General features: G+C 34.6%; 1 protein-coding gene across 1 annotated transcript in view; it reads left to right on the top strand.

The window, feature by feature from the left end:
* LOC111055183 (RNA-binding protein 25) overlaps positions 1-18,470 on the top strand; it is a 98,743-nt gene that overhangs the window by 21,865 nt on the left and 58,408 nt on the right. The window contains exons 8-10 of the mRNA XM_039425656.1: positions 1,014-1,094; positions 4,785-4,859; positions 15,198-15,256. Of these exons, the coding sequence (XP_039281590.1) occupies positions 1,014-1,094; positions 4,785-4,859; positions 15,198-15,256 (215 nt within the window). The remainder of the gene's footprint in view (positions 1-1,013; positions 1,095-4,784; positions 4,860-15,197; positions 15,257-18,470) is intronic.

The raw sequence follows: 18,470 nt of genomic DNA, 5'->3' as shown, positions 1-18,470 counted from the left end.
AAAATAAAGATTATCATAGAAACTGCGACTACGCCTCGTTTCGGAAAGCCATTTTTTTTACTCCAACTGTTTAAAGTCTAGAACTTAGCTGAATCCCGAGCTCGGAAACCGGTCCTAGTGTTGATCTTTTTCTAAATTTAGGTGATGACACACTCCAAAAAGTAGGTTAGGTTAATTGCATGTTAATGTGAACAAATTTGCCTAGTTAGCAATATATTTTTGACCAAAAGCTTAACTACTAAATATTGGATTGCACGCTAAATCCTTTTATAGAAAAACATCAACATCAGATCTTTGTTTATTACTAATGGGAAAGTTTTTGTGGGAAACTCTCGGAACTTAACCAACTCTAATGGTTTATTTTGAGCCTTGTTTTGGTCGAATTTTAAATGTTTTCACTAGTGCATCAACTTGTGGACGGTAAATACAATTCCAAAAACTCTCAGATTGCAGAGAATTTCAATTGTTGTTATCGAATTATCTTCAACTGCAGTTCTAAAGTGAGGTCCACATTATAATGACAGTGTTCGATTAGCACTGGTATTGCTATCCTTGTCTATTATTCGACAAAGCGGATAGCGCTATCTCTTTCTCGCTTTGCTCTGTTGCCAGATCGTCTTTTAACAATGTAGAATTAATAATTAACAACATTCTTTTGAACTCATTTTTGAATAAAGAATTTTGTTAACTATTAATTCTACATTGTTAAAAGACGATCTGACAACAGAGCAAAGCGATGGAAAATATTCCATCTTAATTATGAAAATTCATTATGAAATTATTGAAAAATATAATTTCTTGCTTAGTAAAATATAATTGATTATTTTAAACGAGAATTAACCGTTAATATTACATCAATAAACGTGTGTCTATACAAGACAGAAGATCGGCTACGTTTTTCTTCTATCTTTCTACTCTGCTATTATAACGTGCACCTCACTTTAGCAGCTCTGTCAGAAGAGAATATTCTCTTTCACTAATGTTGGAATAATTATTTTTGGAATGAATTTCAGAAGGAAACTTATTCACCTATTCGCTATCCTATTCGCAGTTACACAAATAATGCACATAAGTGGACACGACCTGAAGCTGAGGTTAGTAATTAATCAATTTTTTCATTTATTCACGAATTTACTTATTCATTCATGAATTAACTTATAAATTCGTTCGTTCATCTACTTATCCATTGATTCATAAAGCTGCGTACACATATTCGCGCTTCCAACCCGCACCGAGCACGCTCCTCCCTCATACCGCCCTCGTACCACCATCGAACCACAGTCGCCGCGCCCACGCACCCATCATGAACGTTACGGAAGATGTTAGATCTTCTCGCGTTCCCCGGTCGAACCACTGTTGCTCGCCGGTCGATCATCAATCGCTCTGCTGGAGTGACGTTCGGTTGCGGAGCAGAGCGAAAGTCTGTACGCACCTTTATATGATGTAAGGACTATGGTTCAAACGATACATAGTGAAATTAATTGACCGAGCGAAGTGAGGTCTAAGATTCAAGTCGACGGTTTGGCATTTTTCTTAATGTTTAAATGTTTATAAATATGTTGCGCATTTACGGCGAAACGCGGTAATAGATTTTCATGAAATTTGACAGGTATGTTACTTTTTAAATTGCGCGTCGACGTATGTACAAGGTTTTTGGAAATTTTGCAGTTCAAGGATGATATAAAAGGAAAAAGGATCCTCCTTCGTACGCCAATATTACCGTAAAAATCAGACTATAGAATTATTCATAATAAATCAGCTGTCTAGTGTACTATAATACCATAGAGAAACGATAGTATAAGTAGATATCCCATGGTATAGGGCGTTTATGTCGCAACTTTTACTGTTATCCCAAGCCGATAGTTCACTTAGTTCTTTCCCATGCAGCTGTGTGACGCTGGTAGTCTCAAGTTGTGCTGTTCATACACTCTCACCCCAACAAAACAGTAGATATTTACAATAATCGACAGTTGTCGGCTTGAGATAACAGTAAAAGTTGCGACACAAGTTCCCTATACCATGGTATATCTACTTACGCTATTGTTTCTCTATGATAATACTACCCGTTCAAAAACATCGAACATCTTGAAAATGTATCTTTCCATCAACGTTGTAGACAGTTGCAGCCAGACCTGATAACAGCGCTCACACTCACATTACGGGACGACACGTCACGGTACGATAGGACAGAAAGCTCTATGTTTATCTATGATTTTTTCTAGACATTTTAAATTGATAAATGATTTATTAATTTTTGAGAAAACATAACAACAGGTCAATATAACTTACTGAGCGCGAGGTCTACTGTTCACAAAACTACTAGTTTTCATCATTCTGCATTCCTTATACGAGATACTATCAGTGAATAGCATTCAACCAATGCTAACAGTTTGGAGTCTATCTCATTATGAAAGTTATTGAAATTATCCATAATTTTACTTTTCTTGCCCTATTACCATAGGTAAGAAAAGTATTGCTTCCCGAAAAAAATTAAGGTACCCCAATTTCTAAATTTCTATACGTTTCAAGGTCCCCTGACTCCAAAAAAGTGGTTTTTGGGTATTGGTTTGTATGAGTGTATCTGTGTACACGATATCTCGTCTCCCAATTAACGGAATGACTTGAAATTTTGAACTTAAGATCCTTACGATATAATGATCCGACACGAACAATTTCGATCAAATTCAATTCAAGATGGCGGCTAAAATGGCGAAAATGTTGACAAAAACAGGGCTTTTTGCGATTCTCTCAAAAACAGTTTCAACGATTTTGATCAAATTTTCACCTAAAATAGTCATTGATAAGCTCTATCAACTGCCACAAGTCCCATATCTGTAAAATTTCAGGAGCTCCGCCCCATCCATACAAAGTTTGATTTTAGATTCCCAATTATCAGGCTTCAGATACAATTCAAACAAAAAATTTCAAGTGGAAAAAATTGAGCATGAAAATCTCTACAATAAATTAATGTTAAGTAACATTTTCACCTAAAATTGGAAATAAGCTCGAAATTCGAGAACATGTGAATATTCAATTGCAAACTGTTGGCAACTGTTGATTCTATTAAATCATTCACTATGAAGAGATAGCAGACCTCGTGTGTCTCCAGCGTTATTGTCCTGTCACCAGCTGGCTCAGATCTTTGAATAGTAGACTTGAGATGCGCGGGAACACTAGCGTCAGGTGATCAATTTTCATAACGCCTCACGAGATTTTTTCTATGGCTAGAAAATAGGAGTAATACTTCCATATTTATGAGTAAATGTTTATTGATTATTGTTTGACTAGTAGTTATGTGAACAGTACACCTCACGTCTACTGTAGATAATACATTTTTTCAATAAAAATTGAAGTAATTGACCGAGCGAAGCGATGTCTAAGATTCAAGTCGACGGTTTGGCATTTATCTTTATGTTTATATGTTGCGCATTTACGGCGAAACGCGGTAATAGATTTTCATGAAATTTGACAGGTATGTTCCTTTTTAATTTGCGCGTCGACGTATATACAAGGTTTTTTGAAATTTCGCATTTTAAGGATAATATAAAAGGAAAAAGGAGCCTCCTTCTTACGTCAATATTAGAGTAACAATCAGACTATAGAATTATTCATCATAAATCAGCTGTCGAGTTGACGCATGCAATTCATTATCTCAATGTAACTTGGTAAAAAATCAGCTGCTGTGTAGACTATAAATTGCATGCCTCATTGAATGCAATTTCTATGCACTATTAAATGAACTATTGATTGCGTGCCATAACGCATGCAATTAACTAAAATAACATAGTATTGTCTATCGAACTTTCTCTGCTTTGAACTCGGGCTGGCTTGAAGGAGATTAGCTTTTGATGTTAGCATTTTTGATACACCAAACCGAACAGCCATTTTCACACCGATATCTCACAACACGACATACAGACAGGATTTACTCTGATGGACAGTATAAGAGGAGGCTGCGGTTTATAACTGCGCGAGGTCTACTGTTCACAGAACTACTAGTATTCTGGTACATAGTTGGAAAGGATATAAATCTACAGTACCTGCGTTGTCTAATGGCAGACGGTGACAGCGAATCAATGTTGTCAGATGCTTTATTTTTAACCAGAATCTCAGTATAGTTAGTTTGTTGTTTTAAGATAATGCATTTAATACCATGCGTAATTTATCAACAAGATCAAGTCATATGAATCTTGGGAAGCAAATAAATTTTATCAATTCTCTATATATTTTTTTAAATTATTGTAATCAGGGCTACTTATTTCTTATTTATAAAATAAAATCATAGTAGCCTTTTTTTAAAAGTTTTTAATTTAAAATAATAGATTAAAACACAAATTAAAACAACTAGTTTTGATGTATCCATGCTACCAATACCTACTATTACCATTGAGAAACATTAGCGTAAGTAGATATCCCATGGTATAGGGCATTTATGTCGCAACTTTTACTGTTATCTTAAGCCGATTATTGTCGATTTTTACTGTTTTGACCGGGTAAGAGTGTATGAACAGCACAATATGAGAGACTACCAGCGTCATAAAGCTTCACGGGAAAGAACTACGTGGACTATCGGCTTGAGATAACAGTAAAAGTTGCGACATAAACGCCCTATACCATGGGATATCTACTTAAGCTATTGTTTCGCTATGCTATTATCAAGTAATAGAAGGTATTGATGCTACTCTATATTTCATACGTAATATGCACATAGAACACAAAAAAGCAATATTTTATCTCTATGGTAACTTTCTCGTGTAATTGAAATAAACATTTTGAATTTTCAGAGTGATCGTTACCGTGACAGGTCTCGTGTCAAGACAAGTCCACACTCGAATACATGGCTTCGGCGAGAGATGGAGGTATGTATCATCTCATTTTTTTGAATCATTTGTTTGTTTGTATTGCAAATACAGGGACCGGCATATTAATCTGACGATTTTCTAGTAATTGTTATGTTTCAACCACTGTCATTGAAAAGGCGGGAATGTTGTACATCGACAGGTCTATTGGATAGCCCAAATTACAAGCGAGAGCAGAGGACTGTCGATAAATATAAAGAGCAAAATATTGAATGATAATATGCTAGAATAAAGAGAGCAATAATTAATAGATTGAATGTAGTAAGTAATATTTTCAGCATTAAATTTATACCAGAAGTGACTTATTTGGTTACTCACCAGCACGTAGTTTTCTTCAAATACTAAATACCAACTTACTCCAGGAATTGGAATTAGGTTTGTGGCAGGACAAGACGGAGTCGGGAAAAGGTGTTGGCCTCTCTTGTACATCTGCTACCCCTATCCGATGTATGTTAATTCTGGCATCAATTTAATTACTGATCAGTCCGAAAATTGCTTGGAAGATAACTTTACTATATTGACTATTACTTTACACTGCTGTACAATTCAAAGTCCGATCGCACTAGTTGAATATTTCAATTTATATATTCACAAATAACAAGGAAAAACTGTACTTTTCCCCAACTTGGGACAGTTAATATATCGATAATAATTTTAACACAACGACGAACGTGTAAAATTGAATTTCAATGGCAACAATCGAAAAAACAGCAACGATCCTGTTTTTTCACCGTCCGATCCGAGCTGACAACTTTAACTGACGATTATGCGATAGAATAATCTAAATACTAACTTATCCGCTAGGGCGCAGCAGCTGCCGGCCTCGCCACTACAACTACCGCTAGACTTAAAACTAATTTAAACTAGACTTAATCTAAATACGCTAAAGGGCGCACCATCTATTCTTGCCATTTCAGTAGCCAGTATGTCGTGGTCACGTGAACATCGAGCGTTTGTGATTGAAGCTTATTTTAAAAATAATGACTCAGTTATTCTAACACAGCGTTTATGTCGCAGACATTTCAATAATTTAAATCGACACGCGCCTGTTCCCAGTAGGAATACGATCTTGTTGTGGGTAAAGAATTATTTCTGGAACACGTCCGCTTTAAAAACGAAACCGACCGAAGACGAAAACGAACCGTGAGAAAGCCTGAAAACGCCTGAGTAGCAGCTACACGGTCTCCACGACGTTCAACAGCGAAACATGCTGTTGCGCTAGCCATTTCTGGAATACTTCACTCCGACCTAAATTTCCATCTGTATAAGATAATGTTAGTGCAACAACTTGATGCAAATTATTGGGCACATTGCAAAGCCGCTGCGAGATCACTCTCGAAAATGTCCACTAGGATCTCCTTTCAAGTGACTAGGAACATTTTCATTTTTACTTTCCTTGCCCTATTACCATAGGTAAGGAAAGTATTGCTTTCCGAAAAAAAATTAAGGTACCGAAATTTCTTAATTTCTATACGTTTCAAGATCTCCTGAGTCCAAAAAAGTGGTTTTTAGGTATTGGTCTGTATGTGTGTGTATGAGTGTATGTGCGTTTTAAATTTTTAACTTAAGGTCCTATAAGGATCCGATACTAACAATCTCGATCAAATGCAATTCAAGATGGCGGCTAAAATGGAGAAAATGTTGTCAAAAACAGGGTTTTTCGCGATTTTCTCGAAAACGGCTCCAACGATTTTGATTAAATTTATACCTTAAATAGTCATTGATAAGCTCTATCAACTGCCACAAGTCCCATATCTGTATATCTGTAAAAATTTCAGGAGCTCCGCCTCATCTATGTAAAGTCTTATTTCAGATTCCCAATTATCAGGCTTCAGATACAATTTAAACAAAAAAAAATTCAAGTGGAAAAGATTGAGCATGAAAATCTCTACAATTAATGTTCAGTAACATTTTCACCTAAAGTTGAAAATAAGCTCGAAATTCGAGAAAATGTGATTATTCAATTGCAAACTGTTGGCAACTGTTGATTCTGTTAAATCAAATCAAATCAAATCAAATCAAATCAAATTTATTTGTTTCCAACATTTACAGTATAAACAATATATAAAAAGATATAATTGAAACAACACTCACATGGACACGCAGGTCTGTTTGTGAGTTGTTTGAGTTCGTGATTACATTATTTAAATTATTATAACTTGAGAGAAATTCCTGGAAATTAGATTTTGGCTAGGTACATTGTATTGTAATGAAAAGAATATCTTAAATAAAGAAGTAAATTGAATTATGATATGTTAAATAATAGAAATTATTATTCAATCATAGAAATATTGTAGCACAACTACACACATACAACTCACACATACAGGGAGGGGGAAGACAGCCACACACACACCACACACATACACACACACCAACATTCTAAAATGGCTGTTAGATGCATTTAAATTCATTGGTTGTTTACTGATAGAGGTAGAGAAGATGAAAATTGGAAGCTCAAAATAATAAATATATAGAGGAATAAAATTTGTATAGAATATAGGTCTACAGTAGAATAATTTGAAGCGAAAGCCTGGAGTTTAACCAACCGCGTTTGCGCGCAGCGGGGCTAGACGTACGCAGATCTCAAAATCAGATCACATTCGTCGTTATTTAAGGCAGATAACCACCCCCGCAATACTCTTTTGTATTGGTATATTGAGCATTCCCCCGGCTGACTAACAAACAAAGGTGCATTACGCAGAATTACGTGAACCAGATATGTCACATTTCTGTCGCAGACAGATCTCATATTACGTGAAACACCAGAATGATGGAGATATGAGCCGCGGGTCAGGTAATTGTGTTGAGAGGAATTATTGAAAACAATCTTATTTTTAAATGCATAGGTCATAACAGATTTGATGAAAAGTTTTTTTATAGTGAGAACATTGAAAAAATTGAACAAGAGATCTGATGAATAAGTCCTTTCCAGACCTAGTCCAGCCTTGATAATTGCTTTCTGAGTTATAGATAATTCTTTAATGTATACATCGCATGCACCGCCCCATGCAATAATACCGTATGTCATGATGGACTGAGCAAATGAAAAATATACCATTCTTAATTCTTTAACATTGAGGATACCATGTAATTTAGAGAAAACGAAGATCAACTTTCTCAACTTATTTTTCAAGTAGGCTATGTGCTGCATCCAACTCAGTCTATTATCAAAAATGATACCCAGATATTTTATTTCATTTACAGACTCAATTGACCTGCAGTCACATTCAACATCCCACTCACGACCACACATGTGAAGTTTAAGATCCAACTGGGGAGGTGGGGCACGTTTTTTGTGAAGAAAAATAGGCATGACTTTGGTTTTACAAATATTCATACTAAGGATATTGCTATCAAACCACTTTTTCAGTCTCACTACACCACTATTTGCGGTCCTGTACACTTCTCTCCAGCTATCCCCCTCAAAATACACAGCAGTGTCGTCAGCAAATAACAAAATTTTCCCCATAATATTGCTTTCGATTATGTCATTAATGTACAGGAGAAATAGAACCGGACCAAGGGTACTACCCTGGACTACTCCATAGTCTATTCCCTGAACATTACTATATGTATTGTTGATACTCACAATCTGTTTACGCTCAGACAAGTAGCTATTGATCCATGAATGAGCTATCCCAGCAATACCATATTTATACAGTTTTCTCATCAAGATGGAGCGGTCTATAGAATCAAAAGCCTTGGTGAGGTCAATAAATAGAAGAAGAATGTATTTATTATTATTAATACCCACCCTTAAAAAGTCGCTTAAGCGATAAAAGCAGTTTTCTGAGTTGCAATCGTCCCTGAAGCCGAATTGAAACTCAGTGAGTAGGTTGTTAGTTTTTATGTAATTAGTTAATTGTTTTTTAAAACATTTTTCAATAACTTTTGAGAAAATACTGAGTAATGATATAGGACGGTAATTATTAAGGTCAACTTTACTACCTGACTTGTGGAGAGGGATTACTTTGGCAAGCTTAAACAAATCAGGGAAAATTCCGGTTCTGAAACTACAATTTATGATGTGGCAGAGCGGGGTGAGAAGAATATCAATATTATTTTTTATCAAGTTAACGGGAATATCATCACAGCCAGGGGCAGAGCCTCCCCGAATTCCCATCACACATTGGCGAACGTCCTGTTCTGAAACCTCTCTAAGAATAAATCTGGATTCAGAGTCAGGTGGTGTAAATGGAATTGTTCTGCTATTGGCATTATTTTGTCTTATATTTTGAGCTAGATCAGCTCCTATGTTAGCAAAAAATTTATTGAAGTCATTGGCAATATCTAGTGAGGAATTCAATGTATGGTTATCACTGGAGCATGAGCTTAAGAAATTTTGTAATGGAAAAGGAGTTTTATTGTTATTTGAACCAGATATTTCATTAATTGTTTTCCAAAATTGTTTAGGGTTGTTAGTTGATTCAAATATTCCAGGTATGTTTCCTGGCACCAATCATTCACTATGAAGAGATAGCACACATCGTGTGTCTCCAGCGTTATTATCCTGTCATCAGCTGGCTCAAATCTTTGAATAGTAGACTTATGCGCGTGAACACTAGCGTCACGTGATCAATTTTCATAACGGCAAGGAAAGTAGTGTGAGTGCGCCACACCAGATTTTTAGGGATTTGTGAATAAACAAAATTACCGTCATTGAGCAGCTAATAATCCACAGAACTAAAGGAAGTCATTCAAAGAGAAATTGAAGCAATTCCACGAGTGATAATTGAGCGAGCAATGGCAAATTTTAGAATTAGGTTGTGAGTGTGTGAAAAGCAACGGAAATCATTTGGATGACATAATCTACAAATAAAAAACCTTGTTAGTAATCTTTGTAATTCACTATAAATTGTAAAATTTGATCTTTAATTTGATATATTATATGATTTAATTGTACGAAACACACTTTAGTTATCATCCCTCAAAAATCGTCAGGTTTTTTTTATGCCAGGCCCTATACGTTAAAACCATACAGAAAATATAGCATAAGAAGATATCTCATGGTATAGGGCTTCGAGTTTATGTTCAAAATTTCACTGTCAAGTCGATAGTCCTATACGTTATAATGGAAAAGTTTGATTAACAATGGTATTGCTATCCTTGACTATCATTCAACAAAGCGGATAGCGCTATCTCTTTCTCGCTTTGCTCTGTTGTCAGATCGTCTTTTAAGGCTGCACAAAGGCTAAAAATAAACTTTTTACTCGTGATATTTTTCAAAGGTTTTTTATTTGTATATCGTCAAGCTATCAAAATGAAAAAGCTTTCTCAGGAAAACATTTTTTCCTGATCATTACTTTTTGAGATATGAGCGCCTAAAGTTTGAATTTTTGGGACAGAACATTTCAAATTCGGTAAGAGATAAATCCATGAGATTCAGAGGATAGATTATTGATGATATTGTTGATTAAGTAAAATGAAAATTTTCTGAAAATATCAATTTTTGAAAAGTTATTCAATTTACCAAAAATAACTCAACTAAAGGTTATTTTAGGTTATTTTTTGTAAATTGAATAACTATCTTAAAAATTGATATTTTCAGAAAATTCTTGTTTTACTAGATCAACAATACCATGAATAATAATCTATCCTCTAAATCTCATGGATTTATCTCTTACCGAATTTGAAATGTTCTGTCCCAAAAATTCAAACTTTAGGCGCTCATATCTCAAAAAGTGATGATCAGGAAAAAATGTTTTCCTGAGAAAGCTTTTTCATTTTGATAGCTTGATGATCGAAAAACAAAACTTTGAAAAATATCAGGAGTAAAAAGTTCATTTTTAGCCTTTGCACAGCCTTAACAATGTAGAATTAATAATCAATTGACAAAATTTCATCTTTATGTAAATTCATTATGAAATTATTGAAAAATATAATTAATTGCTTTATAAAATTTAATTGTTTATTCTAAACGAGAATTAACAGTTAATATTACATTAATAAACCTGTATCGCCTAACGTCTATAGAAGGCATTGACAAGACAGAGGTTCGGCAACGTTTTTCTCCTATACAGATGGAAATAACTGAGATATTGCAATCTATGTTTGCAATCTCCCATGTTTCTCCACTGTAGTCTCTCATATTGTGCCATTGAGAGTGTAATCTCACCCTAGCAACACAGTAATAATAGACAGTACAGTCGACAGTAATCGGCTTGAGTTGACAAAAAATCGGCTTGAAATTTAGAACACAAACGACCTATTCCATGAAATATTTACTTAATCCTGGTTTTCATTAGTAGAGTTAGTGGTAGAGTAGAGTTCCCTGGGCAAGTACTAACTATCTTGTGAACTCTCCCAATGAAAACGTTCATGGTAGAGTACTAGTTTTTAGTAGATAGATAGATAGATAGATTTTATTTTACAATTGTTACTAGGCTTGTCGCCTATGGTAACATGGTTACAAAATTACAGTTTTACAAATTCTTACAAATCTTACAAAAAAAAAATTACAAATTCTTAAATGATAACACAGCTACATAACATAAATTATTCTATTACATTCTCATAATAATAAGAGATATGATAATACATAGATAATAATTCTATATAACTCTAAAAAAATTAACAAAGAATGTAAGATGCATAATAATACATACAATAAACAAAAATAAAATGCCATTGGATATTATGATTTACAGGTATTAGTAGGTGTCAATCAAACGCTCCAATACTCCAGCAAAACAAGCAAAATAATATTGTTACTGTAAAACGATTATTGCAAATTTCCAATAAAATCTACAAAAAGATTGTGGCTAAAAACATATCTATGTATTCCCATTCAACAGAGCAACAAGCCTGGACCTGAACGTACCCAAGGTTGCCGCAAAAATAACATCATTGGGCAGATCGTTCCAAAGTCTTGAGGCGGTGACCGTAAATGAGTTATTATACATAACTGTGCGGTGACGAGGTATTTTGAAGGAAGTATTCATGCTGTCTCGTGTTCCTGCTGTGAATATGAGCCAGGAGTGTGAATCTTTCCTTCCAATACTGAGGACCTCTCCCCTTGACAATCAGCTGATAAACAAGACTCAACATGAAGTATTGTGGGATAGCCCCCGTTGGATAGTACTCTAGCACTTGCCTTCCCCCACCACCGCTTCTCACTCAACTCTACCACTACTATGCTAATGAAAACAGTCTTGAGCTAGTAGAGTAGAGTCGTGCCGTAGGTTATCATGTTTAAGAAGTATTGCTATTTATTAAAAAGTGTTAATAATAACAGTAATAAAATAAACAAAAGTACAAAATTTTAGAAGTATACAGAACTATAAAATTAACAAGATTATGTGATAATATTAAGCAAAGAATAATACAATTTTTAATTGTAAAAAAGTGTTGATAAGTGTTTAAGAGTTGATTTATTAATAGTTATTTGTATATCTAGAGTGAAAAGTGCTGTTTTTTCTCCCTGAGGGAAAAGTTTGAAGCCCGAGGCGAAGCCGAGGGCAACAATTTTCCTGAGGGAGAAAAAACATTTTTCACTCGTGATATACACAACATTTTTCCTCCACCTACATTTTTATAAAAACTGCTAATAAAATAATTTTTAAAAACGTATGTGACCAAACAATGTGTTACAACATAATCTAAAAAGTAAACAGAAACAGCTGGCTTGTAATCATAGTTCTCCTCCGACAGCACTATCTGTCGGCTAAAGTTGTAACAACAATGACAGCCAAAACTACAGCTATGATGAAGTTCCCGTTTCAAATTTGATTAGTTAATAAGTAATATTCGTTGGCTGATATTTTGAATAGCATGGAATAGAAGAAAAAATATATACATTTTTTTTAGTATAGTGATATGAAGTTTGTAATAATAATTTCAGCATACAAACATAAATTTTATACATCGATCAAATGTCTGGTTGAGGTATTGAATTTAGTTTGTTTAATGACTACTCTATATGCTTCCTCATCTGAGCTTAAACCTTCTGACCTATTCCAAATGTACGTTTTTAAAATAGAGATGCTTCCCATGTTATTTAAATGGAGTCACTTTTACTCCCTAGGGAGTTTTTCTGTTTTTTAGTGCCGAGAGCGAAAAAGTGACACTTTAGTATTATGTTTCAGGGAGTAAAGTAAGTACTTTTGACAGTAGGTGGAGGAAAACTCATTTACCTAACTACTGTACGAAAACTCAGTTACCCAACTACTGTACGTTATCTGATGTTCACACAAACACTCGTCAGATGTTTCAATGCTGCATTGCATTATTATGGGCATTAACCTCATAGAACATGTCTTGAAATGAGGAGAAATTTCACTTGGACTAGAACTAGAAGAAAATTTACGATAATTACCTTAATTTATTAAATAGAAGTAGTTTATATCGTGTATTGAAGCACAACCTCCGTAAACAAAGCCGTAGTGCATTCGTGTGACGTTAGCACAGGTAGGGCTCCTACACCAATAGAAACACTAGCTGATATAGATCAGTTGAAATCAACGAATTTTTATTGGTGTATGAGTCCCACCTGTGCTGACGTCACACGAATGCACTTCGGCTTTGTTTACGGAGGTAGTGATTGAAGCCGATTATTTGTCTTGAACTCTCACGATACGAGAGACCCCTTTCTTTAAAAATTGAAAAGATAATTCTCATGAAGACTCTTTTCATGTGCCGGTTGCACAAAAGCCGGTTAAATTTTAATCGTGATTAATTCCACGAGAACCAATTAGAGAAGCGGTCTTATCAGAAAGGCCTTCTCTGATTGGTTCTCGTGAAATTAATCACGGTTAAAATTTAACCGGCTTTTGTGCATCCGGGCCAAAGAGTTTGATCCATTCAACCTCTCGCAAGCCAAGTGGTTCCTCCATTATAAATTGATATAATAAAATTTGTAAACTTTTCAACTTATTGTTCAAATTCAATAAATCTCACCAATTAGTCATTTATTCTCACAGACAGCCTAAATTTTATCAACCCAATTGAAATAGATAAGTATAGATAGATTAAATAAATAAGTATTGAAAACTCTGTGAAGTGACAAGACTTGTCCTATTTTGGACTATGTGTAACCTTATTTAAATTTGTTAGAGGAATAGCACAGAGTTACCTTATTTTTTCTCTCCCTATCATTCTTATGATTGATTTACTTATTGTTTGAATCAGTAAAGAATAAATATAATATTATGGATAATTGATTGTTGATTTTAGGTAATACATTTATAGGTCATTTCATTTTTTATTTCACCACCTTCATCACAAGGACGAGGGGCACGTCAAGGAAGCGAATGAAAGTCGCTACTTTTGAATTACACTCTTCACTGGAAATTCCTTCAGTGAATAGAGTGGATTGTCTAAAAAGTATTTTTTTAGAGCTTGCTTAAATGGTTTAGGCTCTTTTATACTTTTTATATCGTGTGGCAGGCAATTATGAAAGCGGAAACCCTGTGTGTGTGGCTGTCTCTGTGTTTTCAGCAGTCTACTGTATGGGAGGTCGAAATCGTTTTTTCCTCTTGTATTATGTTCATGTTTATTGTGTCTACATGGCCCAACCGCTACATACTTTTTATATATAGAATTGTCTTGTAGATATAGAGGGATACTACTGTAAAGATTCTGTCCCTCCTGAAATAAGGCCTGCAGTGAGCGTCATATGGCAAACAGTTCATAATCCTTATTGATTTCTTTTGTAATATCAGTATTTGTTCTATGTATGTATGTGTGCGGTGCGCTTCCTCAGGCTATTATGCCAAAACTGATGTGTGAAGCGAATAATGAATGATAGGCCATCATTGCAGTGCTTTTATCTGCTATACTCCTTATTCTTCTTATCCCATAGAGTGATGTGGATAATTTGCTACACAGTGATTCAATGTGCTCCTGCCATGTCAAGTTTCTATCTAATATTATGCCCAGGAATCTTGCTGAACCCGAAATCTCCTCCTCAGTATTCAACTGGCTCCCAGCATTCATGATGGCCACCTTCTTATTGTAACTATTTATTTATTTATTAGATAGAGCAAACAATACAATAGTCGGAAAAGAGAAAAACAGGCTATTGCCCAAAACTTCTTCTATTTCCTGATTTTGTCACAAATCGTCCAAATATTATGTAGGCTATGTCCACTTCAATTTCATCACCAAATTTTCAATCTAAAACTATAAATCAGAATAAAACAAAGAATTTCAAACTTAGATAGATTGATAAAACAAACTTAAAAACATTAAACAAACTTTCAATTTGTTAAATCAAATCAAACTTTTAAATTTAAACAAACTTAAAACACAAAATATAAGATAAAATCACTTAAATTTTGAGCTCGAAAATATCACTTTATTTTATGTTTGAAATTAAAAATTTATGTTTTTTTTCAGAAATTGGAGAAAGTGGTACAGGTGCGACAACAGAATGAAGACATGCTACTCCTCAAGATGTAAGAATTTATGTTTTATTCACTCACACACTCACACATCTTTCTCTTTCAAGTTGGTATGTGCATAAAAGGTAAAATAAGTATTATAATAGAATGGGAATCAGATAATTACAGAAAAATAACTCTCAATAGTTTCAGGCAGACATCCAGTAAGCCATTTTGATATTTGTTTTTTCAAAAGTATTTTGTTCTCAATATTTCTTATATAATCAGGTAGATAGTTGGAAAATTTTGGCCCCAAAAAGACAAAGGATTTCTGAAAAAAAGTGTTATACACTCTGGGGTGTCTAGCTAAATTTTCAACTACTCTTCTAGTTCTGTATACATTATCATTCTCGAACATTTGCCGACTTCGATTGCCTGATAACATGTAAAAGGATGATAAGACTTTGAAAACATATTTATAGCGCAATGGCAAACAATCGAAAAATTGAAAGATAGGAAAAGAGTGTTCGATCCTGCTCACACCCTTCATACACCGTACTATGGCTTTTTGAAGCACAATTAGAGGTGCTAGATGGGTTTTGTAGGTGGATCCCCAGCAACTAATGCCATAACTTAATTTGGAATCCACCAGAGCAAAATAGAGTTGCCTGAGCACAGCTGAAGGAATGAATTTTCTAAGGTGGTAGATTTTTTTTAGAATATGGCGGAGATAATTTTTTAATTTAAAAATGTGATGAGACCAAGAGAGTTTCTCATCCACTACCAGACCTAGATACCTGATGGAATCAGTTTGTGCCACAGTACCACAATCACAATTGATTTGACTACAAGAAATTGTATGAAATTTTAATGGGTGAAGGAGTTGCCAAGGAGTAGACAATGTGAATAATATATATTTGGTTTTAGAGAGGTTTAGGGCTAGGCCATTCTTATTGAACCAGGAAAGCATTCTATTCAGATCTTCTTGCATAATTTTATTTAGGTTTTGCACGTCTGTATTACAATAAGAGAAAGCAGTATCATCTGCAAAGGAAACTGGAATACCATTAAAATTACCTGAGAAAAGGTCATTTATAAAAATGAGAAATAAAACTGGTCCGAGTACTGAACCCTGCGGGACCCCACAGTCCACTTCCAGGATCTCACTTTTGGCATCCCCCAGGGCAACATATTGCACTCTTTTACTCAAATATGATTTGAACCAATTCTGAGGCACACCTCTTATACCAGCCCTGGATAGTTTGTCAAGCAGTAGCGAATGTTTAACTGTATCAAAGGCCTTTCTGATATCTAAGAAAAGACCAGATACCGGAGGAGCAACTCTGGCATTCAGGCTATTATATAATGTTGACATGAAGCTCTCAAGAGCCATTTCCGTATTACAACCTTCACGGAAACCAAATTGACGTGCATAAAAAAAATTTGTTGAATTTAAAAAGCATAATATTCTTTTTTTGACTACCCTTTCCAGAAGCTTGGAAAAAATCGATAACAGTGAGATTGGTCTATAATTGTTTAATTGAGATTTTGAACCACTTTTAAAAATGGGAATTACCTTGGCTAGTTTCATTGCTGTTGGAAATTCACCCGTTGATAAACTATGATTGAAAATATCAATCAGAATGGGAATCACAACAGTTGCAATAGACTTTATCATTTTTGATGATACACCATCATCCCCTGGAGCCTTTCCTTGCTTCAAATCGTTCATATACAAGAGGAGTTCATCATATGTTACTGGCTCAAAAAAAATAGAATGTGGGCAGTGGGGAATTTGAAAGAAATCGTCAGTCTCTCCCAACTCCTGATCAGCACCGTTTGTGACTGAAGATGCTACTTCTTTAGAGACATCAACAAAAAACCTATTGAAAAGATTGGCCAAATCACAAGGATCCGTTATAATATTATTACCATGTTCAATTTTAAATTTATTGTTACTACTTTTCTTATTAGAGTTACCACATAATTTATTCAAGATAGACCACTTTTTTTGAGGTGGCAGGTCATTAATTGTGGAATAATATTTCTCTTTTTCTATTCTGATCCAGGATTTGATTTTCTTGGAAAATGATTTCAATTTGGCTTTTATTTGAGTATTTTCTGGATTTCTTCTAACTTTTTTAATCAATTTATCTCGGGAATGGATTGCTTCACATAAACCATTTGTTATCCAGGGTTTAAGTTTTCTTAAATGCGTCCCTCTTGCTACTATTATTCTAGAGGATTTAGAACATTCAATAAATTCATTCAAAGTGTTTAGAAATGTATTAAATTTGAAATCTAAGTCATCACTGAAGAGAACATCACTCCAGTCATGAGAGCGCAACATTTCCTGTAAGCGCCCATAGTCTAGAGTAACCCTCTCCCCAATAACACATTTATTATCTAGCCTATTATTTTGACTGAGCGTTATGGCTACAGCTTTGTGGTCACCTATTGATGTTTCTATTACAGTACCTTTAACAAAATGGGAAAAATTTTGTGATCTGAAATATATATGGTCTATGCATGTGGAAGAAGAATCTGTTACTCTGGTAAACATGTTTATAATTTGCTCATAACCGTAAAAACTCAATATATCAAGATAGCCATCAACTTTATAATCATTATTGTCATTATTTAGTATGTTCAAATTTATATCACCAATTATGATGGAATCGCCTGCCGGCAAGCTTTCTAGTACAGCGCTGAAACTTGTTAAAAACCGCTCAAAGTTGAAGCCGTGCCAGCGATAGAGACATAAAATATTAAATTGGTAGTTAGAAAAGCTACATCGCAGAGTTATCAAATCCGCACCCTCGATGTAACCATCTACACTTTCACATACAAAATCAGACAATTCAATTGAGTAGTAAGCTATTATACCAGTAGCAAGAGTAAAATTGGAAATACTGGGAATTTGCTCATAACCATCGATGTAGAATTGAGATGCCTCATCACTTGAGTTCAACCATACCTCGGACAATATCAGAACTGCAGGCCTGCGACTCCAACAACTGATATAAGTTAACAAGCTATCAAAATTACCTCTAATTCCTTGTATATTCTGATGAAATACGGTCAAATTGAAGCCACCCGAAATATGAGAGTCATTTACTTCGTCAACAGACTTTAGTAATATACAATTATTATTTAATTCTTCCATTCAGAAATAAAAAAAATTAATACATTATTTAATATGCACATAATACATGATATGATTGGAATATTACGAAAGATTGAGAGAATCACACATTCACACACACACACGCACACACGATCATAATGT

The sequence above is a fragment of the Nilaparvata lugens genome, chromosome 4 (genome assembly GCF_014356525.2).
Source record: "Nilaparvata lugens isolate BPH chromosome 4, ASM1435652v1, whole genome shotgun sequence".
In the NCBI taxonomy this organism is placed as follows: domain Eukaryota; kingdom Metazoa; phylum Arthropoda; class Insecta; order Hemiptera; family Delphacidae; genus Nilaparvata; species Nilaparvata lugens.
The sequence above is the reverse complement of the archived record's forward strand: the minus strand, read 5'-3'. Positions and strand labels throughout refer to the sequence as shown.